We start from the raw sequence: 26451 nt of genomic DNA, 5'->3' as shown, positions 1-26451 counted from the left end.
TGGACACGGCTGAGCGACTTCCCTTTCACTTTTCACTTTCATGCATTGGAGAAGGAAATGGCAACCCACTCCAGTGTTCTTGACTGGAGAATCCCAGGGACGGGGGAGCCTGGTAGGCTGCCGTCTATGGGGTTGCACAGAGTTGGACACAACTGAAGCGACTTAGCAGCAGCAGCAGCAGTAATTACTTTGCTAGGGTTGCCGTAACAAAAACACCACAGGTGAGGTGGCTTAAATAACAGAAATTTACTTTCTCACAGGAGAAAGGAGGCTAGAAGTCCAAGATCAAAGTGTTGGAAGGGTTGATTTTTTCTCTGAGGCCTCTCTCCTTGGCAGTAGATGGCTGTCTTCTTGCTGTATCTTCATGTGGTCTCTGCATGCTCATCCCCAGCGACTCTTTGTATGTCCAGATTTCCTCTTACAAGGACATTAGTAAGATTAGATTCAGATTCACCCTAATGACCTCATGTTAACTTGATTACCTCTGTAAAGACCCAGTCTCCAAATAAGGTCACATTCTAAGGACTTCAACATATGAATTTTTGGGGAAACACAGTCAACCCATAACACAAATAGAGATCCCCTGCCCTGCCTCCAGGGATGGGGAACCACAGCATTCGAGAACCAAATCACACAGCTAGACTGTGGCATGCCATTTTCAGTACACCAGATTGCCTAAATATGGAAAACAGAATTTTATTATTTCGTTGATTTGGGTTTGCAAAGCAATATCACTAATTTTTAAAATACCATGCTTGGTTCAACAAACAAAATATTACTGAGATTCTGCTATGTTCCAAAGGTGTGCTAGGTGCTGAGAACACAAAGACAAAAAAAAGACACACTTCTTTGCTCTTAAGAAAGGGAATAGCTCTATAAGTAACTATTATTCCAGGTTAAGTAGTACGATAGGGGCAAAACAGAAATATGTGCAAGTGAACCCAGAGGACGGAATGATTGACACTGTTTCAGGGAATCAGAAACAGCATCACGGAGAATGTGACACAAACTAGGTTTTGAAGAATAAATAGAAATTACCTAAGCAGATAAGAGAAAGACACTCAAGGCAGAGAGAAAAGCAGATATAACTGGGCCTTGTTCTGTATTGTCCTATGGTATTCTGATGGGAACTAATAGATAGTTTTAGATAGAGGAGTAATGTGATTAGTTTTGCATTTCAGAGAGAATTTTCAGTGGTGTGGACAGTAGACTGTGGTGGGGAAGAAGCAGAAGGAAAAGAAACTAGCTGTGGGGAGGGCCCATTATTGCAGTCACCCATCAAGAGATGATGAGTCCTGAGCCAGAGCACTGGCTGTTCCTTTAACAAAGATCCCATTCAAGGGAGGGAAATCCCAGTCTTGGGATGATGTGGTGGGGTATGAGGATTTACTAGAGGTCTGTTTGTCATCTATAATAAGGACAGTGATCTTGAGACATATTTCACTTTCGTTAATGAAAAATTCAAATGGTAATGATGTGATGAAAGCAAATGTGTCATGATGTCAGCACTGGTTCCCATCAGGACTCAGACTAAACCACACAAGAACATATTTGTTTCTCAAGATCTTTTTTCCTAACAATTGTCCAGGCTCTCCATCATATATTCATCTTTATTCCAATTGTTATCTCACTGTTTTACAGCAAGAAATACCTTCATATCTATTGTTATGAAGCCTCTTTACTACAAAGTACTTTCTTAGTGGCTCAGTGGTGGAAAAAAAAAAAAAAATCCACCTGCCAATACAGGAGATGCGGGTTCAATCTCTGTGTCAAGAAGGTTCCCAGGAGAAGAAAATGGCAACCCATTCCAGTATTCTTGCCTGGGAAATCCATGGACAGAAAAGCCTGGCAGGCTACAGGGTCCCAAAGAGCTGGACATGATTTAGCAACTAAACAACAACAACAAAAACAAATCCAGGGGTGCTACCAAGCCTTCTCCTAGATCATGTCAATGTGGGCCAGTTCTGGACTGTCAGTGACTTGCTGCCATCCTTCATGACCGTGATCTGAAATAGTTCTGTCTGTGCAGTAATGAGTAATACTAAACCTTAAACAGTTGAACTCAGAGGGAATGCCCCTGGGAGCTCATTTTGAAAAGAGGACCCCTTTCAGTAGATTAGCAAAAGGTTGGCTCAGCAAGTCTAGGTTAGCTCCGTGGAAGGAAAATCTGACGCCTGCCAGTGAGCTCCGGGGGCTCCCCCTTTCTAACAAGGCCATCTCATCAAAAGGGAGCTCCCACTGTTACTGCGTCATCTAGCTGTTCTGTGTATAGGCAAGTCCGTCTCCCTGGTACTCCCAACCCAGGAAGTGTGGCAACAATCCTGGAAGGATGAAACCTGTCCCCTCTCACGGACCAGAGCCCTGTCACTTGGCCACACCTGCTACACAGGAAGCTGAGAAATGTAGTCCTTAGCTGTGCAGTCATGTGACTGGACAAGACTTGCTTTGTCGGGGAAGGATGAAAATGGGTTACACCCAGTAGTCCCTGCAACATGATGCTGGGTGGTATAGGCAAGTGTGAGGGATTTTTCTGGAAGCTGAGAACTCTGTGTAATAATCTTTACTTGGGTGGTGCCATATCTTAAATTAGTGTATGGTTTGGGACCACCCTTCCCCCACTCCCAATTCTGAGAGGAAACTGCCACCAACAAAAAGGTGTCTCTTGAAGACGATTGACTTCTTCAAGTTGATGTGCTTCAGGCAGAAGGCCTTACTGACAGAACCACATGAAAGGCAGGAAAGAGATATGGCACTCTCAGACCGTTATATTAGCATCTCGGTATCTCCTCGGGTGAGCTACATTTGTTTCTCAGATTCTTTTTATTTTCTTCTTTATCTCCCTAAACAATTAGAGTTTGGGGACTTGAGAGAGATTTTTGTGTTTCTGTGGCAGCAGACTTTCAGAGATACATGAAAAAGGCCCTTCAGCCTTTTCCTTAGAAGTGTGGCTACCTGCCAAGTTATCAGGTTTAAACCACAGCCAATCAAATAGAAGACCAAAGGATGGAAACTCATGCAAAGAACTCTTCATAAATGGCACTGGAGTTCTCAACCAGCCTGCTCAGCTGTCTCTAAGAGGTTCCACGGAGGGGGAAAGTCCTAAGTCTCCTCTTTAAGAATGTTCAGGGACTTCCCTGGCAGTGGTTAAGACTTTGCCTTCCAATACACGGAGTGTGGGTTTGATCCTTGGTTGGAGAGCTAAGATCCCATGTGCCTTTGGCCAAAAAACCAAAACAAAGAACAGAAACAATGTTGTAACAAATTCAATAGTTTTTTTAATGATTTTTTAATTTTTTTAAAAAGAAGACTGTTCAGATAAGGATTCTTTTTGGACGAAGAATGGGACCTGTGGACCCCAGAACAATGTTGGTCTGATTTCTGAGCATCGTCATCCTGAGGGGCCTCACTATATGACTGAGCGAAAAGAGGGAGAGCAAAAAGAGCCAGAGTCTCTGCTACAGGAAGTGGTGGTTTGAAAATGGGAACACAGATGGTGCTGAGAGCACAGATGCACACCTTCTTCCTGGTTCCATTTGGCTATAATAAAGCACTGCCAAGTAGGTCATTGATTGTTCCCGTCTACTCCTGCCTTGGGCCATTCAGAAGGTGACCCTGCATTCCTTCTGAGACCTTCTTATACTTTTGTGTATATGCATGTAAGCTCAGTCATGTCTGACTCTTTGCAACCCCACAGACTGTGGCCCTCCAGGCTCCTCTGTCCATGGAATTTCCCAGCAACAATACTAGAGTGGGTTGTCATTTCCTCCCTCAGGGGATCTTCCCGACTCAGGGATCAAACCTGTATCTGCTGTGTCTCCTGCACTGGAAGGTGGATTCTTTACCACTGAACTTAGAGTTCTGATAATTCTTAGCCAAAGGGTATATGATAGTCTTCTCCAAACTTCATTCTATGGCTCCTAATTTAATTTAACTTAAATCACTTGTCCATCATGTGCATATTGAGTGCCCCCTGCCCTATACTGTGTCATGTGGAAAGGGGAAGGCATGTGAAGTATAAGGTACAGGGTCTACCTTCAAGGAGTTTACCATCTAGATAGGACTCCTACACCTTACTGGGTTAGAAAAACATGATCATGTTAAAGAAACCACTATTAGAATTCCTCTTTGGGAGGGAACAGAGCTTCTTTAGGATAAAGAGCTTCATAAATGCTTTATGAAGAGTGTAAGCTGCTCTTTATGGAGAGCAGAAGATAAGACCTCCCTCCCCCAAAGAATCCAGCTGTAGGTTAAATACTTCTGTGTTATAATGGGGGAAGGTGTTGCTTGTGTAGGTATAGAAACAGAAAGATAGGGTCTGAGCCTCGCATGTGTTAGAAAGCTTCCCTTTTCACGATGGAATCTGCTCCTTGTGAACTTTCAAATCTGCAGTAGAGGATTCGAACCCATGACATTCTCTTTGTTTGTTTTTGCTACACCACACAGCATGCAGGATCTGAATTCCCAGACCAGCTACTGAGCTCATGCCCCTTGAAGTGGAAGCATAGAGTCTTAACCACTGGATCACCAGGGAAGTCCCCCAACAAAATTCTTAGTATAGGTTTTTTGGTTTTATTTTTTTGTGTGTGGAAATGGGTGAAGGCACTGAACCTTGCACTCAGGACAGCTCAGACTAGAGGGCTGCAGGAGAGAAATTAAAGAGATTGTGGGCATCCCGACCCCCACAAGCTGTAGAAGTAGCTTTTTGTTGTCCATATTTATTTAAATTGCCAAAGGCAGTCCGTGACATTTAGTTTCCATATGCATATCATAATTGAATAAGAGCACCAAAAAGGTGAACACCAAGTGTAGAAGCTACACCTGGGAAGCGTGTGGTGAATAAACATCAATTCCACTTGCCTTGGGAGTCCCAGGTGGTACTAATGGTAAAGAACCCGTCTGCCAATGCAGGAGATGCAGGTTTGATCCCTGGGTCAGGAAGATCCCTTGGAATGAGGGCATGGCGACCTACTCCAGTATTCTTACCTGGAGAATATCCATGGGATGGAGAATCTCATGGACAGAGGAGCCTGGTGGGCTACAGTTCTTAGGGCCACAAAGAGTCGGACACAACTCTTTGTTGTGATAAATTGGAAGTGATTTATCATGCACGTACCACATGCTAGATTCTAGGCATTACTCTAAGCACTTTCCATATGTTATTTCATTGGTTCATCAGAACAACTCTGCGAACTGAATATTTTTATGTTTGTTCTGACATTGAGGAAACAGGGACCCCAGAGGGTATGAGGCCTCTGGAGGTCACAGAGCTATCAAGTGGTAGACCCAGAATTTGAGTCCATCTGTCTGGCTCCAGGTGCCCTCCCTGAAGACAGTCTCCACAGCAAAGATAATTTTCAGATGTAGGACATAAATCAAGGGGCTTCAGAGTCCAAAGGAGATGGAAGAATGGGAGCTGGAGTGGAGGGAAGAGTTACACAGAGGAGTTAAGCTTGGCCTGGGGCCAGGGCTAGGCAGGCAATGGGACTGGTGAAGGTGCAGTGGGAGGAAGCAGAGGAGAGACACCTGCAGATGTGGGATGAAGGTTGGTGAGGGGTGAGCTGGGACCTCAGAGAGCTTTTGACTCAGAACATCTGCCAGGCGTCCTACCCTTCTGCTGCTCTCATTGTAAGAGGCCTCACCTCCATAGGCTAAAACAAACTGTGAAGCCTTCAGGTCTCTTCTCACCCGTTTTGGCCATTGCCTTCTTCTGTGACTCTAGGTATGCTTGCCTGGGTCTCTGTTTTCTCAACATCAAACCAGTGAGCTGAGCCCGATAAGCTCTGTAATTCCTTTAAAGTTAAAAAAAAAAGTCTGTGGTCCTATAACTTACATCCTCCAATAGATTCATATTAATTTGTATCCAAAGATTAAGGGGGAAATTAGGGCTTATGAAATGTCTTTCAGGACTGTGACCAGGTTGCCTTTCCGATGTGGCTGACCTGGCAGAAGTGGGTCATGTATGTCATAGGACAAGAGGAGCAGATAGCTTTCATCTTCCTGAGACCCTGAAAAGAAAGAGAGAGCACTTGCTATTGTGTCCTCTGGGCCATAATATGCCCCAGTTATTTTTAGTTTATGTGAGTAGGTAGGTGGCTGGGCTGTCACAACACAAGAAACTCTCATTTGGCAGCTGTGACTTATGCACTTATGTCATCTTCTATTTTCTAGTTTTACTTTAATTTATTTAGTTATCTTGCTATTTTCTAGTTTTAGGTACATCACCTTATTGGTTTTATTTTTATATAAAAGAAATTTGAAAGAAATGCTATTTTTTAAATTCACTTATGTAGTTGCAGTGCTTGTCCTGTTGTTTTAGAAGATCTCAAAATACACGAGGGAAGAAAAAGAGGAAATAGTCTTGAAATACTACATGCTACTATAACCGTTTACTGGGTCCATCCCATGGGTTGAAGAAACCTTGCGGTACTTAGGCTGTGGGCCCTGCTTCTTTATCTTAGGATTTGAAAGGTTTCTCTATGAGTTTTCTGGTGTTGGCAACATAAGCACTAAATAATCAATCTGTCACTGTTCCTCAGATACACACACACACATACACACACGTGAAGTGGGCTCTCAGCAGCCCTCAGCCATTCAGGCTAGAGCTGTTCATAGGCAACTCCAGCTTCCGCAGTGACTCTGTACTCACATTTCAGGCTTTATGTAAATTTAGTAGCCTTCTTACAACTCTGCTTGCACCCTTGCTTTTTGACTGGGGGTCATGAGACTGCTAAAATTGTTATCTGGCTGAGTTAAAATATGTTTAGTTCTGGGAAGAAACTCTATAATCAAGATGCTTACAAAACCCCAGTTCGGTGGGACTCCCTGGGATGACTTGATGAGTTAAAGACCTAGAAAGAAAAAAATCTTTTCAAATCCTGGAGGCAACTTCTGCTCATCTATCAGGTCCAGTTGGATCTTGGCAGGATGCATTTTATCAGTTTGTTGCAACTTCAGGCTATATCTCTGGCCAACTCTGTAAATGTCTGAATTGTGTCTGTAAGTACCCTGTCCTTCTGTCCTCTACTTATTCCTTTCTTTCAGTTACTTCCCAACAAATCTATCACAGGTTTAACAACAATCAGCCTGATTTCACAATCATCTTTACAAGTTACCCTTACTCATTAATGTAACAGTGCCTCCTGATGTCTTTCTATTTAGAATGTGAATGCTATTACTTCACTTAGAAACCTAGTGCTTTGGGTTGTCAGCCACTGTTCATTACCCTGATGTAACTTAACCCCAAGCCCATACATCTCCCTGAGTCTCCAAGAAGTCTGTCTTCAATATTCAGCCATGTTTCTACTCTTAGACCAACCTATAGTTCTCAAGGATCTCTGTGCCCTCTTCCTTATCCACAAAATGGGAGTAATGAGTATCTACCTCATAGGATTGCTTTGAGGATTAAATGCATTAATAGACAATGCACTAAAAAATGCTTGGTCCATTGTAAATGCTCAGTAATTATCTATTATTATCTTTTTGAGCTAAATGTCTTATTTATTAAGATGCTGCTCCTGGTTCAGAAGGATTTGGTAAAGGAGGGAGAGGAGAGAAAACAATGAAAACTGGCTCTCTGATTTTTAACTTAGTGACTGGTGGTCTAGTGCTAATATTAAATGCGGGAATGATTCAGAGGAAAACTACATGCTTTTCTTTCAGTTCAGGTCTAGTTAGTTCAATACAATTATTTGCATGGAAGGACAATAATAGCACTACTGTGTTTATTTTAAAAGTAAAGTAGATCCTCCTTCCTCGTGGTGTCTCATGAGAACTGTGTGGGAGTGTGGGGACAGCATGTGGAGCCATTGTGTTCTTTTTACCAAAATGGATACGGGACACATTAGAAATTTACAAACAGAGAAACCTAGCAGAGATATGGACTTAGGAAAAAACAAAGATAAGTTTAGCTTTAGTCATGTGGTAAAATGTCTCAAGTGAAGTGAAAAATAAAACATCTGAGTAGAAGAGTCTTTACAGAAACTAGGTGTATGGAAGTCAAGTATAGCGACGGAAATCAGGATAAGGAAACAGATCTGGAACTCTTCAGTGGGCTAAATTTGATCTCTAAAGCTATGAGAATTAATGTCTCCCTTGAGAAAAAACATAGGCAGAAAACATGAGGCTAGGTCTCCCCACTTCTGCGTGGGATGTTTTTAAACTCACAGCACTTTTGAGTTTGCCCTTTAACTTTTTTTTTTCCAGAATCAAGACAATGGGGACTATATGCTGGGCTCTTCTTAGGGGGCATCGTTGGCATTATCATGATTCTCCAAGTGGTGATACTACTGTTGAGAAGAAGAGGTAGGTGCCTGACAACAAAGAGATTCTTATCAGACTCCCTGTGGTAAGCAAGGGACCTCTCCCCATGAGCACTTGCTCTCACCACTTTGGCTTTCTGCAGGGAGCAAGCACCTTTGCAAAAACACTAAATAAACATATCCTGAGACTTTGTTTAATTCAGTCTCATTCAACATGTCTTGCTTGATCCACCCCCCCCACCACGCTAGTCTATAGGGATGAAAGGAAAGATGAACCACAGATATCTAACACAGGAGACATTACACAGATAATTTAAATTCAGTATAACTAGCACTGCATCTGAAGTGTGTATAGGATGCTGAAAGGGGCCAGATAAGAGGCTTAAACTAGGAGCAGAATTCAGAGGAGTCTTGGATCTTGTTCAAGGGAAGCTATATCTACTGACTGATAAAAAGAACCTTATAGTAAGATGTTTTTACCCAAGGGTTGAAACCTTTCTATAATTTCTTTTTACACTTAAGATATGTCTCTCTGAGACTTAGCAATGGGGTAACCAAGGCACAGAGAGGCTAAGTGACTCCTGCAAGGTCACCCAGCTGGTTGGTGAGGGAATCAGAACTGCAAACATGTGTTCCAACTCCCAGGGTATGTTCCTCTGGGAAGGCCCACAGGTCATCAGAACACAGCAGAGGGAACACAGTTTACTACGATTTAGCACATGTTCTGACTCACCTTGGTCAAGCGTGCAATCCATGAGGTCACTTAAAGCCAAACTAAATAGTTATGGAAAGTCACCCAGGGTGGACTGAAACAATTAAGGTCCAATGATTCCCTTGAGGTTTCAATGCCAAGCTAGTATCTCCTGGCCTCCACGCTGTCCTCTGATTCAATATCTCAAAGCCATATGCTCTCCTTGGCCACACTACCCACCACCCGCCCACGCTAGCAGCAGAAGCTCCTGCTCCACAATCGGGACAGGTCCCCGAGTCGGTCCACCCACGAGGAAGATGGAACTTCATCTTCACACCACAGATCTGATGGCCAATCTCATTCTCAAGCAGATTAATGTTCTCCACATACAACCTTCTTGGAAAAGCCCTACCTCAGCACTCTGATGTTGGTTTTGCTTATATTAAATAATCTAGGTCATAGCAGGCCACCTACATTGTCTCATTTCCTCCATCTAAGAGGTAGCTGGGGAGGAACTGGGAGGGGGTGGGGCGATTCAGACAGACATCACGATGAAAGCTAATGGGGATGAGGCAGGGTAGCCACTGTTGGCTAAGACGATGAAGCAGCACTGAAATACTAGCAACGAGAAAACTGAGATTAACGTATCTGCATTAACCCTGCTGGCGAAGGCTCTGGGATCCTAACCCACACTCTTTCCTCCGCTACATGCTGCTATCACGTGGTTGCCTCTGAAGGACTAGTACTCCCCACCCACAATAATTCTCTATCACTTTTCCCAACACACATACCCATCCTTGTTTCTGATCACTGTGTGTTCTTTGTAAGCCAGGAACACGCAAAAATCTTGCCTTAAATCTGTGGTTAAAACCTATGCTCAATTACCGTAACCCCATAAGACTTTGTTCAAGAGATTTTATTGGCAACTTCTACTAGCGTCATTTCCAGAATGCAGTCCATGTGAAGCTTTTCAAATGGACTCTCTGGAAATTCCGGGCTCGGGAGGTACATTGGGTAAGAACAGAGATTTTAGCCTTCAAATGCAAACTTTGCCACTTATGAGTTCTGTGATCAAACAGATAATCTAACTTCTCCTCTGCAAAATGGGGATAATAATACATACTTCATGGCGTTTTTGCGGGGATTCAAGAGTCAATACCAGAAAGCACTGATAAATGATGGATGATGGATAAATAGATGTATCGATACATAACATACACAAATAAACAGTGTTTAACGCAGGCTGCTGCTGCTGCTAAGTCGCTTCAGTCGTGTCCAACTCTGTGCGACCGCAAAGACTGCAGCCCACCAGGCTCCGCTGTCCCTGGGATTCTCCAGGCATTACTATTTAAATCCTGTTGCCAGCAGAGGGCAGCACTGGAAGGCTCTGGGACGGGCACAGAGAGCGGATTTAAAGTATCAATACTTGAGGTTAGGGTAGCATGAGACAACTTAACGCCAGTCCAGGTTCGATGCATGATACTGGATGCTTGGGGCTGGTGCACTGGGACGACCCAGAGGGATGGTATGGGGAGGGAGGAGGGAGGAGGGTTCAGGATGGGGAACACAAGTATACCTGTGGTGGATTCATTTCGATGTTTGGCAAAACCAATACAATATTGTAAAGTTTAAAAATAAAATAAAATTAAAAAAAGAAAAAGAATAGTAGACAGTCCACTGCTTTATTTTACAGTGATGGTAGAAGAGATCCATTGAGATGACATGCGTTATCTAATGCCACACAACCACTGAGGACTAGAAGGTAGATGCCCCAATTCTAAGGCCAAGAACTTTTTCATTAGATCTTAAGGTCTCAGTGACTAGAGTTGAGCTGGCTCCTGAAAACTTGTCCCTGCATTGAGGAAAAAATGCATGAGACTGAATTATCTTGATCCAGCAGTCTTTTTGAGAAGCAACATACAGCCTTTTGCATCCTCCGACCGTTTAAGACTGTCCCCTCTATTGTAATTTTCAGCTTGAGCTGACCTGAAAGACTGCAAGTCCTTAAGGGCCAGAATTTATTCTGTACCGTCTGTTCCCCTACAACACCAAGGATAGTGCTGAGTGAGGGTTATAACTGTGCAGACACTCCAGATTTGAACTGAAAGGATGTATTTCACAGAACTAACTTGCAGTCCTTCTGTTATCTCCTCTGATCACTCCAACCTCTATTCTCCATTCCCGTATCCAAACATAAGCACAGTCCTCAGCCAATTATCCACTCAGACCAAAAAAGAGAAGTTGCAACCACCAGGAAGGTAAGCACTCCATGCCCACACCCACACAGGAAAACCATATTTTGGTTTCTTTGAATTCTCTGAGCTTCTCCTGGGGCTGCCCATCATTTCCTCCCCAAGGGTCACACCCTCAAGCAGCACGTTCCACCACCTTTATCACGAACATACACACAAGGCCTTTTCCTTCCAAATAAAAATATACCTCTCCTAAGTGCTATTTCCTCAGAGACATGTCTAGTTTTTTAAGAGAATAAATTAACTGGTGTTAAAATAAGTCTACCCTAAAGACTGTGATTTCCTCTGTGTTAAGCCCCATTGCTTTTGCTTGGACTTTGCAATAGTCCCCAAAACAGGCATCCTTGCTTCTGTTTTTTCCCTCCATCATTCTCACTGCTACATGATGCATGCAAGGAATACCATGAAACATCAGAAAGAATGAGATTGATCTACTGCCTTAGCAAGGAAAATGTCCTCAATATATGGTAAGGGAGAAGGTCGTGTTACAGAGAAGTGTGTATGGAATGACCATATTTGCATTAAAAAAGTCTATACAAGTGTCCAGAACCACACTGTCTAATTTGGTGGTCACCAGCCACACGTGGCTATTTAAATTTAATTAGAATTAAATGCAATTGTTTTAAAAAAATTTTGAAGTATAGTTGATTTATAATGTTGTGTTAATTTCTGCTGCACAGCACAGTGATTCAATTATGCATTTATGTATATTCTTTTTAATAGTACTGAAAGCAATTTAAAATTGAACTGAGTTGAACTGAAGGTTCAATTCCTCAGTTGCATTAGCCTCAGCTCAAGTGCTCAGTAGTCACGTGAGACTTGTGGCTACTTAGATTGCTGACAGGGAATATTTCCATCATCAAAGATGAAGTTCTATTGTACAGAGTTCATCTGGAAGGAGATACATCAAACTGTTGAAAACTATTACTTCTGAGAATGAAATCATACTGGTTACTGAGTGAAGGAGGAAGGAGGAAGGAGGAACTACTTTTTGCTCTCTACTATTTAGGTTTTTGTAGCAATGAATTATTTCTATAGATTTAAAAAGAAAAAAGTTTAAAACTATTTAAAAATTTAAATGTTCTGCAGCATATTAATTTTCAGAGACCCTGGACTTTGAGGCGGGGGCGGGGGGGGAAGATGGTAGGCATTAGAATGACATGGCAGCTTTATTCCAAATAGTCCCTGGCCGATCATCCCTCTTACACCCCTCCCACTACACATCTACCGGTTCCCCAGAAACTAGGAGTTGAGAAAGCTGTGAATGAACCTCTATGAACTGAAGAATACAAAAGAGGTATAAATAACTTTCCATACCCTTAAAAAACTTGAAATTCTAATAGGAGACTAGATATACACATCAAACAATAGAGAGATCAAAATAATCAAATGGCATATCAATTACACTTAACAATTACATGTAACACTATGTGCCAGGCACCGTCCTATACACTTTACAGGTAATATCTCATGTAATCATCACAACAGCCCTGAGAGGCAGGTATTTCCATTTCATTTTACAGATAAGGACATTAGGCCCAGAGAGATAGAGTGACTAACCTAATGCCATAGGACAAATGTGCACGGGATTTGGGACTCGATGCTTTTCTCTATGGTACTTCTGGGGTAGGTGGTATGCATCAAGGTGCAAAGACCAGAGAAGTCTGAGCAGAGAGTTCATGCTGGAAACCAGAGAGAGAGACATAACAATTATGGTTTCTTTTCCCCAGGTAAAACAGACAATTACCAGCCAACAACGGAAGCAAAAAGCCTTACTATCTATGCCCAAGTCCAGACATCAGGTGTAAGTTCTATATTTTCTTTGTCTGGGGTGGACCTGTCATGTTTCCCATGGACTCCCTGGCCAGTCAGTTCACTTTGCATGCCTGACATTCGTTGTTGTCCATGAGTTATGAGGCAGAAGAAATTTGGAAAGCAGAAGGCAAGAACAAGAGCTCTCTAAAAGGGCATTAAACTTCAGTGTCAGATGGGATGATTTATTATTTGAAATGATGGGAAACACTGGGTATTTTTCTAGCCATCTGTTTCTTCATAGGAAAAAAATGAGGACACTAGAAACATGTAATGTATGGCTCCTTCCCTCTCTGGCATTTTAGGAGTTTACAGTTCCATGTTATCAAACTCTTTCCTTCTCTAAGGAAAAGGATGCAGCTTAAAGAGAGAGGGAATGGTTGAGAAAGGCTATTGTGTGCCATGTTGGTTTGATCCAAGTTTAAGAGTTTGCAAACATCAAAGAGATAAAGAAGGAGGATCTTGAGGATTCTGCCTAGAGAGTGGTTGGTGAGATGGAAGAGGGTATGTAGGCAGGAGATGAAAGCAGAACTGTGATGGAGTGATGGTTGGATTGAAATGGAAGAGCTGGATTTTAAAAAAGAGTCAAGATAAAGTTGAGGAGCAGATATGTTAGAAGTAAGAGGGTGGCTAAAGGATAATGGTTAAATATGAAGATAGTACATCTCTGGGAGTTGGTGATGGACAGGGAAGCCTCACGTGATGCAGGGCATGGGGTTGCAAAAAGAAGGACACGACTGAGTGGCTGAACTGAACTGATGAAGATATTATAGTTTTTCAGAACTGAAAGCAATTCTAAGTGATGTATAGGCCAGAATCTGACCTTTAGGCTATAGGGGAAGGCAAATTCTTGAGTAAAAGATATGAAGGTAAATACAGTTTTGATTAACACCTTGGGAAATTGCATCAGATGACAGTAAATGCATTTCTGTAAGCCAGAGATTAACTCTTGGACAAAAATCTTCTTTCTGCTGTCCCCTAGAGGCCTGGAGGATTTGTTTCACAGGCCATGACTACCATTGAGAACCAAACTCCATTTAAATATATGAGTCCCAAGAGAACCTCTTTTGCATTTATACTTTTAGGTAATCAGGTTCAAGTTTACCACGGTGCCTTCCCTATCTATTCGATCCCATGTTGTTAGCATCTCTTTTTACTCCCTGGTGGCTCAGATGGTAAAGAATCTGCCTGCAATGCAGGAGACCTGGGTTCAATCCCCGGGTTCAGAAGATCTCTGGGAGGGGGAAATGTCAACCCACTCCAGCATTCTTGCCTGGAGAATTTCATGGATGGATGAGCCTGGCAGGTTACAGTCCATGGGGTCGCAAAGAGTCAGACACAACTGAGTGATTAACAGCATAACATGCATACTAGACAGTGCACAATCTGTAAATGTCACCTCAATGAGGTATCCTATCTTCATATCCAATAAAGCCTTCTCATCTTGTTTTCCTTCAAGAGTTTTGACTATCCTTGTCCCTTTCTACTTTCATATGTATTTTAGAATCAGCTTCTCAAGCATCACAAAAAGAGGAAAAGTCCTATTAGGATTGCACTGAATCGGCACATCTATTATATTTGAGGAGAAATTATATCTCTCAGTGTTGAGTCTTTTAGGACCATAAAACTAACCCCTAGATCAAGGAACAGAACATCATCCGGACCCCTAGAAGACCCTCTTGTATGTCTCCTAATCACTCTCTTCTCTCTCCTCCTCAAAGATTCCTTATCCTTACTTCCTAGAAATAAAGTTTACTCTCTTTTTTTGACTTTATAAAAATGGAATCCTACAGTATTTTTCCTCCTATGTCTGGTTTCTTTTGCTTAATATTACCTTAATAAGATGCATCCATGTCTTTGAGCTTAGATACAATGCATTCATAGTCATTGCTTTATGGTATATCAATATATGCATATACTAGAGTTTATTTTTCCAATCAACTATTGATGGACATTTACTTTATTTCTAGTCTGAGGGATTATGAAAACTACAGCTATTCATATTCATATGTGTGCTTCTTGGTAGATATGTGTACATATTTTTGGGGGGATGTGTCTAGACGTAGAATTGCTAAGTCATACAGTATACATGTCTTCAAATTGACTAGACAAGGCCAAGCTGTATTTCAAAATATGCATATCAATTTACTTTTTTGCACCTGTATACCAGAGTTTCAGCTGTTACACATTCTAATCAAAACTTGATGGCGGTGTTGTTCAGTCGCTAAGCTGTGTCTGACACTTTGCAATACCATGGACTATAGCATGCCAGGCTTCCTTGTCCTTTGCTATATCCTGGTGTTTGTTGAAATTCATGTCCACTGAGTCGGTGATGCTATCTAACCATCTTATCCTCTGCACCCCCTTCTCCTTTTGCCTTCAGTTTTTCCCAGCATCAGGGTCTTTTCCAATGAGTTGGCTCTTTGCATTAGTTGGCCAAAGTATTGGAGCTTCAGCTTCAGCATCAGTCCTTCCAATGAATATTCAGGATTGATTTCCTTTAGGATTGACTGGTTTGATTCTTTACAGCCCAAGAAACTCTCAAGAGTCTTCTCTGGCACCACAATTTAAAAGCATGAATCCTTTAGTGCTCAGCCTTCTTTATAGTCCAACTCTCACATCCATACATGGAAAAACCATAGCTTTGACTATATGGACCTTTGTTGGCAAAGTGATATCTCTGCTTTTTAATACATTGTCTAGGTTTGTCATAGCTTTCCTTCCACGGAGCGAGTGTCTTTTAATTTCATGGCTGCAGTCACCATCTGCAGTGATTTTGGAGCCTAAGAAAATAAAATCTGTCACTGTTTCCACTTTTCCCTACTATTTGCCATGAAGTGATGGGCCTGGATGCCATGATCTTAGCTTTTTGAATGTTGAGTTTTAAGCCAGCTTTTTTCACTCTTCTCTTTCACCTTCATCAAGAGGCTCTTTAGTTCCTCTTCTCTTTCTGCCATTAGAGTGGTGTCATCTGCATATCTGAGGTTGTTCATATTTCTCCTAGCAATCTTGATTCCAGCTTGTGATTCATCTAGCTCAGCATTTCTCATGATGTACTCTGCATATAAGTTAAATAAGTAGGGTGACAATATATAGCTTTGATGTACTCCTTTCCCAATTTGGAGCCAGTCCATTGTTCCATGTCCAGTTCTAACTGTTGCTTCTTGATCTGCATACAGGTTTCTCAGCAGACAGATAAGGTAGTCTGGTATTCCCATCTCTTTAAGAATTTTCCACAGTTTGTTGTGATTCACATTGTCAAAGGCTCTAACATCATCAGTGAAGCAGAAGTAGATGCTTTTCTGGAATCCCCTTGCTTTCTCTAGTGTTGGCAATTTGATCTCTAGTTCTTCTGCCTTTCTAAACCCAGCTTGTACATCTGGACATTCTCTAGCAAGTTTCACCTTGCTAGCATGTGAAATGAGTGCAACTGTGTGGTAATTTGAACATTCTTTGGCATTGCCTTTCTTTGGGATTGGAATGAAAACTGACCTTTTCCAGTTCTGTGACCACTGCTGAGTTTTCCAAATTTGCTGATGTATTGAGTGCAGCAGTTTAACAGCATCACCGTTTAGGATTTGAAAGAGCTCACCTGGAATTCCATCACCCCCACTAACTCTGTTCATAGTAGTGTTTCCTAAGGCCCACTTGACTTCACACTCCGGGATGCCTGGCTGTGGGTGAGTGACCACACCATCATAATTATCCAAGTCATTAAGACTTCTTTTGTGATTGCAGACTGCATGGACTCTGGTGGCGCCATGTACTTTCTTCGTCCTGGCCAGCCTCTTCTTAGTCTCGCCAGCCCGTCAAAAAAAAAAAAAAAAAAAAAGACTTCTTTTGTATAATTCTGTGTATTCTTGCCACCTCTTCTTAGTCTCTGTTAAGTCCTTGGCATTTCTGCCCTCTCTTGTGCCCATCCTTTCATGAAATGTTTCCTTGATATCTCCAGTTTCCTTAAAGAGACTTCTAGTCTTTCCCATTCTATTGCTTTCCTCTATTTCTTTGCATTGTTCACTTAAGAAGTCTTTCTTATTTATTAGCCTTTTAAATTTTAGTCATTCTGCTGGATACCTTTTTATAGTTTTATTTTGCATTCCACTAATTATTAAGCAATTGAACAATTTTTCATATTGTTTATTGCCGTATTAATATCCTCTTTCCTAAAGTGGCTGTTAAATCCCTTACCCATTTTTCCTTTGAGTCGCAGTCTATTCGGGGTGGGATTATCATAAGATACTTAAATATTTTGGGCTTTTTGGCAGTTGTATGTTAGCAGATACCTTCACCCATCTTATGGTTTGCCTCTGAAATTTCTCAGATACATTTTGATAAAGGAACATTCTCAATTTTTCCATAGAACAATTTAGTAATCTCTTCCTTTGTAGATAAAACTTTTTGTATTCTGGTTAAGAAATTTTGAAGATATTCCAGTTAAGAATATTAGAAGATATTCTTCTACAGTCTTCTACAAACAGTGTGGTTTATCTTTTAAACTTATGTCTGTTATGTATCTGAAAATGATTTTTTGAGTATGGTATGAGATGGGTTGTTTTATATTTTTCCATATGTATATCTTATTGACTATATTTAAAAGACTGTTCTTGACCCACTGCAGTGCCACATCATTATAAATCAAGGGTCCGTATATGTGTGGATCTATTTTGAAGTTCTCTATTCTGCTCCACTGTTCTAGTTATTTACACTTGTACCAGTACCATACTGTCTTTACAAACCTGTGCTTACAGATTCATTATAAATCTGTGGTTCACATGGTAAAGAATCTACCTGCAATGCAGGAGAGCCAGGTTCCATCCCTGGGTCAAGAAGATCCCCTGGAGAAGGGAATGGCAACCCACTCCAGTATTCTTGCCCAGAGAATCCTATGGACAGAAGAGCCTGGCGAGCTACAGTTTGTGAGGTTGCAGAGTCAGACACGACTGAGTGACTAACACTTTCTTTCTTTTCACTTGTTCTCCTTCAAGTTCTTGGCCATTTTTCAGTTCAGTTCAGTTCAGTCGCTCAGTCGTGTCCGACTCTTTGCGACCCCATGAATCGCAGCACGCCAGGCCTCCCTGTCCATCACCATCTCCCGAAGTTCACTCAAACTCATGTTAGTCCTTTGCATTTTCATCTATATATTTTAGATTCAATTTTCAAGACCCTTAAAATTTTGCTGGAATTTTAATTAGAACTGCAGTGATCGACTTGAGAAGACCATGTATGTTTTAATACTGAATTTTAAATTCACAAAATGTTATGTCCTTTCCTTTATTTAGATCTTCTTTAATTTCACCCAGTTACTGCTTGAATTATCTTCTACAACATTACTTCCAAAGTGCTGGCTAGCTCATTTTTACTAAAACAATCTTTTACTAAAAGCATTACCTGGGACCTAATTAGAAATGCAGAAAGTTCCCACCTCAGATCTTCTGAAATAGAACCAAACTTCTAACAAGATCCTTAGGAAATTCTTATGCACATTAAAGTGTGAGAATTCCTGCTGTACCCCAACCACTTCCAGTAGTGGGTAATTCACTGCCTCTCTCCAGTACTCTTGCCTGGAAAATCACATGGATGGAGGAGCCTGGAGGGCTACAGTCCATGGGGTCGCTAAGAGTCGGACACGACTAAGTGACTTCACTTTCACTTTTCACTTTCATGCATTGGAGAAGGAAATGGCAACCCACTCCAGTGTTCTTGCCTTGAGAATCCCAGGGATGGGGGAGCCTAGTGGGCTCTCGTCTATGGGGTTGCACAAAGTTGGACACGACTGAAGTGACTTAGCCGCAGCAGCAAGACAATTCATCCCACATTTGAGCACCTCTTACTTCCCTGGTGGCTCAGATGGTAGAATCTGCCTGCAATGCAAGAGACCTGGGTTCAATCCCTGGGTCAGGAAGCTCCTCTGGAGAAGGGAATGGAAACCCACTCCAGTACTCTTGCCTGGAGAATATCATGGACAGAGAAGCTTGGAGGGCTACAGTCCATGGGGTTGCAGAGAGTCGGTCATAACTGAATGACAAACATTTTCTTTCTTTTCTTTTACTATTAGAAAGATCTTCATTATACTGAACCAAAATCTTACCCTAAAGCTTCCAACCTTGGTTTAAAGCTAAAGTATTTTATAGAACAAATGTAATTCCTCTTCTACGTGGCAATTCATCAGACATATGAAAAGAAAGATCATGTCACACCTTGAATCTTCTTTCCTCTAGTAAACTTTTCCAATTTCTTATCTCTTCTATCAGATGACAAGATTCCAAGTGTTCTCCCATTAAAACCCATGGGCTTCATCGTTAAGTCTTTCTCTATGTTCAGGAAAGGGAGAGTATAATATTATTCTACATCAGGGCCGCTATGTATGTTGAAAGGATGACTTTCTAGGCATCAGATATGTCATCTCCATCTTAGAGAGATGTGGTCTCAGTTGACACCTACACTGATTTTGTCCTGGTATCATGGATTTTAATTCATTCTTAGTAACATTAACAAACATCGACTGAAGGTTCTTGTGGGCCCAGCACTGCTTTGTAGGGAATGCAAAAAAAAAAAAAAAAAAATATATATATATAGGCTATTTGTCAAGGAAATGATGGTTTGTTTGGAGAAGCAACGTATAAATATATCAGAGTGTCTTGTATACAGTGCCATAATGTGAGAATTAGACTTTAAGTACCTAAGGAATTTAAGTAAAGGAGAGGTCATTATAAGTTGGGGTAACCAAAGAAGAATAGCATGATGGAAAGTACACGTGCTTTACGTTAAAATCCTGGCTTTGATACTTCTTGTATGTGCCATAAAGAAAGCACTAAATCTTTCTGGACTTTAGCATCTTCATCTATGAAATGTGAGTAACAATAGTATTTAACATATAGAGTGGTTGTGAGACAAATGGGAAGATATATGTGAAGAACTTTGTACACTTAAAACACTTGCATATGTATGGTTATTATTAACTTCGATATTTAGTTAGGAAAGAGAACTGATGAGAAGCCATGATAGTGAGGAATAGCAGGACCTCTGCATGTTGTGAGTGATGTGTGTGTGTGTGTGTGTGTGTGTGTGTGTGTTATGTGTGTGTCACTCAGTCGTGTCCGACTCTTTGCAACCACATGGACTATAGCCCACCAGGCTCCTCTGTTCATGGGATTTCCCAGGCAAGAACACTGGAGTGTGTTGCCATTCCCTTCTCCAGGGGATCTTCCCAACCCAGGGATCAAACTTGGGTCTCCTACATTGCGGGCAGATTCTTTACAGTCTGAGTGTCAGAGAAGTCCTATGTAGGTGATACGAATGAGACTAAAATACTATATAAGTCTCATTCTCATCAACTATCCATGTAAGAGCCACACCAATTTCAGTTCACTATGAGGAAGACTTTTAACACAGCTGGGAAGTGGTAATGGTAAGTCAGGCTGCCTCACAAGGCTGTAAGCTCTAAGACGTCACTCGAGGAGTCTTAAGCAAAGCCCAGGGAGTTGAGTTCCAGGGGATCTGGGGGAAAATTTTCACCTGAAAAGGACCAAATGACTCCAAAGAACTTTTCAGCTCCTAACTTCTTGACTCTGTGCTTCTCCATGAGAATTAGATGGGAAATAACTTGCTGCTCAACTAATGGCTTATTTACTTTGTTTCCCTTGTAGTCTGTTCAGAAGAAACCTGACCCCCTGCCAGCACAGGACCCCTGCACCACCATTTACGTCGCTGCCACAGAGCCTGTCCCAGAGCCCATCCAGGTGAGGTGTCACTCTGTGCTTCCTCTCTGTAGAGAGGGAATCGGTGGAGGCCGGGAAAGGGTGGAACCTGTGTGGAGCTGAAATGGGGAACGCAGGTCCTGGCAAGCAGGCAGCAAGGAGCATCTGCAGCCTCGATTGCAGGGCTTCTGGGAAAACCCTCATGGCTTCTCACCTGCTCGCTTTCTCTTCACTGGTGTTTCTCTGAGAGCTGTCTAAGGACCACAGCAGAATCAGCTGGGATATTTCTTAAAAATAAAGATTCTGAGAACTTCTCTCTAAGATCTGTTCAATCAGAATGTCTATAACAGGTCACCAGGCATCTGCACATTAAAAAACATCTTCCAAGTGATCCTGATGCATGCTTAAGTTCAGGAATTGCATCTTGAGTCCAGGACTTCTCAAGTCCAGCTGCATATAGCCAGGGGAGCTTTGTAAAAATATCCATGCCTAGTTTCCATTCAGCCCTATTTATCAGAATATTTAGGAGTAGAGCTCTGCAAACGTGTAAAGAATATGACGCCTAGCCCACCTGTTTTATCCCATTGCAAGATCAGAATGGAGTAAGTTTACTTGAAAAAAAATCTTCCTTTTACTAAATGAACAGAAGTAAATTCTGTGCTGAAGTCTTGGCTCCAGTTGGGCTTCATAAAATAAAGCATTTTAGGAGATAATGGAGGATCAAAAGACCACAGAAATACCTACTTTTACCTATTTTCCTCAAGCCTACTGTACACATACCCAGCAATGCCTGGAAGGATGCCTTGTCTTCATTTTGAGGTTTAGTTACAGAACACTCCTATCCAAAGGGAAGTAAAAACATAAATCTGACTTTAAAAGGTTTAAAAAATCATGTAGATTTTTTTTTTTCCGGAAAACAAAACAAAAGTTTATTACAATTCTTACCATTCATCACTCAACAATTAGTTTTAGTGGCCATCAACCTTGTCTTTCTTTATCCACACACAAGACTTCTAAAGGATAGGAATAGTTTAGACGTTAAAATGGTAGCATGCAGACTATTTTAAACTTAAAATCAAGCTTAATTATCTGTGACTTTAATTGAAGAAAAAGAAACTGAAGACACATAACACAATTACTGAAGCTTGTGTGTGTGTGTGTGTGTGTGTGTATGTAATGATGCTTTCTTGGGGAAGAAACACAGCACTTGGCATATATTCACATTTTGCAGCAAAACCACCTGAATTCCCCCACTCCTGTCTCTTTGTGTCTCTGACTCTTGAATCTCCTCTCCTTATGAGAATTCTCTTCTCAGTCTTCATCTCCTCCCCATCCCTCTCCCACCTGAACTGCTTCTTCCTTGTCCCTTTAGGTCTCACTGATCTTCCCTTTTTTTTAAACTTGGTAATTTAGAACTTTCTTGGCTGCTCTAAATTGAGTGCTTGTCCTCAGATGACTGGGTCAGTTGTCCTAGTCTCCCTGATGGCTTGCATATGCTTGAAGGAGACTGTAGCCCATCTGTGGGCAGGCAGACAGTCTGGGGACCTGAGTGCTGCCTCTAGCTCTACAGTTTCCCAGAGGTCTTGTGGTTAGCACTTTGCCTTCCAATGCAGGGGATGTGGATTTGATCCCTGGTTGGGGAGCTAAGATCCCACATGCCTCATGGCCCCAAAACCAAAACATAGAACAGAATCAATATTGTAACAAACTCAACAGAGACTTTAAAAATGATTCACAGCAAAACAATCTTGACAAACCCAGCTGTGACAGACGCTGAGCAAGTTGCAATGCTACCTGATTCTTGAGAACCTTTCCTTTTCCTAAGCATTACACTTTCCATTTATAGCCTGTAAACCTAGTGCTGGTCCCTCCCCTCACAGACTTGTTCTGTTTTTCCCCCAGGAATCAGGTTCCTTCACGGTCTATGCCAGTGTGACGCTTCCAGAGAGCTGACATCACAGACTTAGTGAAAGGACTTTCCGAAGGAATATAGAAGAGCCAAAATAAACACTGAACTTGGTCCCGGATCCCAAGCATTTCGTGACATCTGCACATCTGCATTCTTCTCGGTTCGGCTCCCTGGTGACGTTGCTTCCACATATACCTGTGAAATGGATACGGAAGTGAGGCTTCCCAAGGACTTAGCCTGCTCTGCACATGGCCCAGGCTCAGAGCAGAGAGCTAGTTGATACAGCTTTACATCTCCGGGGTGTAGCCGATGAAATGGATAATGCTGGTCCAGTGAGTCTGGACCTTCAGGCAACCATCAAGTCTTGCCGCAACTTGATGATGAAAGCTAAAGGCAGAAAGCCAGCACAGGACATCTAGGACCTATCTCAGACAGCTGACCATGGAGTCTGGAACCGCTTACACCTTGGCTGCCTGTACGCAGTCTGGGAGCTGCTCCCGATCACCAAGTAGACTTGATCAAGGCTCTGTGCCTCAGTTTCTCTCTCTGAATAGACAGTGAAGGATGAACTCCTCATTGTATGTAAAACACTCTGACATTATTCTATCAAAGAAGCTAATAAAGTATTTTATTTGTAAAACCTGGAAGCTAAAGAGTCAATAAACTGAAAACATGATTTTGAGGTCTCTGAGCTTTGAATAACGGAATGAAAAAAACCTAAGATTCTTAAGAGTACTGTTCTGTGGAAATGGCAGTCAGATTTAAAGAAAATTGGCCAGTGTTTGCTATTACAAAGGAACTTGACTTTCACTTCCCAAAATGATTTTTAAATCCTAGTTCTCTATTTACTCCATTGAGCAACGAACCTGGAGCCTCAACTAAGACTGCAAACTGATTGTGAGACCATTTTACATCCATGGCCTCATGTCTTCAGGGTCTCTATCAAACATGTCTTAATCTTTGCATACCTGTCCTCACCACTAAACCTATCCTGAAGTAGAAAATTAACATATTTTGGCCCAACAGTTTCAACTAATTGAATACTTCATAGTTTAAATTATAGGCTGCAGACAGAAAGAGCCTCTTCCAGTGAAGTCCTATTTCCCGTCTATTCTCTGCTTTCAGACAGGCCTTCTTGAATTTCAGCACTTCTTCTTTCTGATAGGGTCTTGTATGACCTCAGCAAACACTTTAGGAAACTGCCAACAGTCTTACAACCATAAAACAAGAGTCACTAACTTCCCAGCTCAAAACTCTGAGGTCCTCATAGCCTTATACTTTACCCTCTCTAGTCAATCAATTCACATTTTAGTTCTGTTGTTCAGTGCATCTCATTTCTTAGAACCAATTCCAGGTGTATTCCAATTTGTGATGAACAGAAACGGACACTGAATTGTTTATATAGAAAAGGAATCTCCTGAAAAGATGCTGGTTAGTCCCAATAACTACTGGGAGGTTCTGTAAGATGATGGTTTGAAAATGAGCAAGAAGAGGGGAAACTTTGGCTGGGGCTAGGAGTACAGCCCAGGGACGACAACACTGGCTACCAGTTGTATTCCTGTTGTCCTCCGAGCACTAGACCCAGACTCCAGCACTCCCTCCCTGCCTCAGCTAGACATGGACCCCAAATTGCTGTTGTACCTTCTGTACCAAAGTGACTTCTCCAGGGTCCGTTCTTCATCTTTTCTTCTCTAGTTTCTAAATCAGAAGCTAAGATCAAGTGACCAATCCCAGGTCATACGTCCATGTTCTACTTCCAAGGGAGGTTGGGAATTGAACTTCTGGAATTTTCCACTTTCATAGTGGTGGCTGGGTCTTCCACAAACACAACGACTGGGATTCCATGCTGGGCAGGCGCATGCACACACGCACACACACAGACAGACAGACAGACACACACACACTTCCCACTATACCACTTTTGTATAGTCTTAAGCTCATCAGTTGCCTATACTCAAAAAACCAGGATTTGCAAACCCCAGGGCGATGAGCAATCACTTGTTTACTATAACTCAGACTTTTTAGCAGCTCAGTTCCCAGCAGTTGGGTTTTTCCTGTGGCTGAATTCTACCGGATGGAAGGGCAGAAACAAATGAGGGAAAGAAAAGGCTATCCCTTCAAAATTCCCTTACCAAGGCTCGTGAACTCACTGGGAGAATGGCTGCATCTTGGAATCTTTTTGGCTACCCTTGAAATAACATTTAGTGTACGTTTTACATCACCAGGTCCCAGATTCAAGTCGAAAATCAGAGAACCCTTCAGATCACCCTTTTACTGCTTCCCAGTTTTCCCCTAAGACATTGTGGGTGAGCTGGAGCTTTCTTTTTCCTCAGTCTTAAAAAAAAAAAAAAAAAATAAAACTGATATTTTAGAATCTGGTTTCCCCAAGTTTCTCTGCTGTTTTCTTTTGACTGAGCATATCTGAATTCTGGAGAACTCAGGAGGAACACACCCATTCTCAGTTTTAAGGGGCTGGGGTTCTGAAATAAACTGGGCGTAACCTTAAGCTTCCTTAGGTCACTTACTCTAGTCACACAACCAGGATCTGATTGATGAAGAGTCCATATGCTGACTGTGAAACCGCTGACTGTGAAGCCATTGACTACAGTAAGTTACTTCTCTTCCTCAAGATTTTGTTTCTACCTCCTGGAAAGAGTAAAATACAGACAGTCCACCCAAGAAATTGTACTTTTGTCTTTGTTACCCAGAGAATACGTGATATAGCAGTGTGGCAAAACAGGTTTCGTGACCTTGTGTCTCTATAGCTAGTCGTGACCTTGTGTCTCTATAGCTAGTCGTAAAGCCCTGAAGGTGGCTGATTTGATTTGATGAACTGCGAGGTTGTCCTTTTCCTAGGGGAAAAGTCAGGAGTCACACTCCACACCAAGAAGCAACAATTTTTAAAGGATTAATTTTTGTCACTGCCAAAGTTATTGCCTTCCCTGAATTTCTTCAGCTTCCCCCTGTGGAGCAAATCTAGATTGTGTTTCTCAACTGCAGCAGCACTATTGATAATTTGGTCCAGATAACTGCTTGACATGGTGGGCTGTTCTATATATCATATGATGTTTAGCAGCATCCCTGGCCTCTGCCCATTAGATGCCAGTAGCACATCCCCTGTCCCTGGTCATGACAATCAAAGATGCTTCCTGACATTACCAGATATTTTTGCAGGGCAAAATCTTCCTACTGACTGAGAACCCCCAAATTGAGAACCCCCAAACTGATCTAGAAACATACTGGCCACCTAGTCATCTTTGCATAGACTAAATATACATGAATATACCAAGAAGTGGATCTATCAAAAATCGTATTTTCTATATACATTAAAGATTAACTACAAGGGGAAAAGAGCAGTAGGAAAGGCAAAGAAGGCCATGTGGCTCAGGAAACTCAGACAGGGGTTCTGTATCAACCTAGAGAGGTGCGATGGGGCGGGAGACAGGAGGGAGGTTCATAAGGGAGGGGATATATGTATACCTATGGCTAATTCATGTTGAGGTTTGACAGAAAACAGCAAAACTCTATAAAGCAATTATCCTTCAATAAGAAAATAAAATTTTAAAAAATCATATTTTGAGAGTGGCCACCTAGTCACTTAAGAATGGCCCGCATCTACCAATAGTATGAAGGTTATCTATATTCGAGCTCTTTGCCCAAACCCTACCTCAAATCTGAACGATGTCTGGGTGAAGATCTATAGAAGCAGCAACTTAGAGGCTATGATTATAGCCAGACAGGAGTCTGTGAAGAGTTCCACATAGCAACCACTAGAGGGCGATATAGCAATTCAGTCCACCCTACACCAGCATCCTCAGCACCACTTTGCCAG

The 26451-nt window shown here is 41.9% G+C and overlaps 1 protein-coding gene across 1 annotated transcript in view; it reads left to right on the top strand.

Annotated features, from left to right (window-relative positions):
- The window catches only part of SLAMF1 (signaling lymphocytic activation molecule family member 1), a 39458-nt gene extending 16192 nt beyond the window's left edge, over nt 1-23266 (top strand). The window contains exons 4-7 of the mRNA XM_005903890.3: nt 8203-8301; nt 12932-13005; nt 20660-20752; nt 22613-23266. Coding sequence (XP_005903952.1) covers nt 8203-8301; nt 12932-13005; nt 20660-20752; nt 22613-22663 — 317 coding nt within the window. The 3' untranslated portion in view covers nt 22664-23266. The remainder of the gene's footprint in view (nt 1-8202; nt 8302-12931; nt 13006-20659; nt 20753-22612) is intronic.
- Nucleotides 23267-26451: the final 3185 nt, after the last annotated feature.

This window comes from Bos mutus, chromosome 3 (genome assembly GCF_027580195.1).
Source record: "Bos mutus isolate GX-2022 chromosome 3, NWIPB_WYAK_1.1, whole genome shotgun sequence".
In the NCBI taxonomy this organism is placed as follows: Eukaryota; Metazoa; Chordata; class Mammalia; order Artiodactyla; family Bovidae; genus Bos; species Bos mutus.
This window is presented reverse-complemented; position numbering and strand designations above follow the sequence as displayed.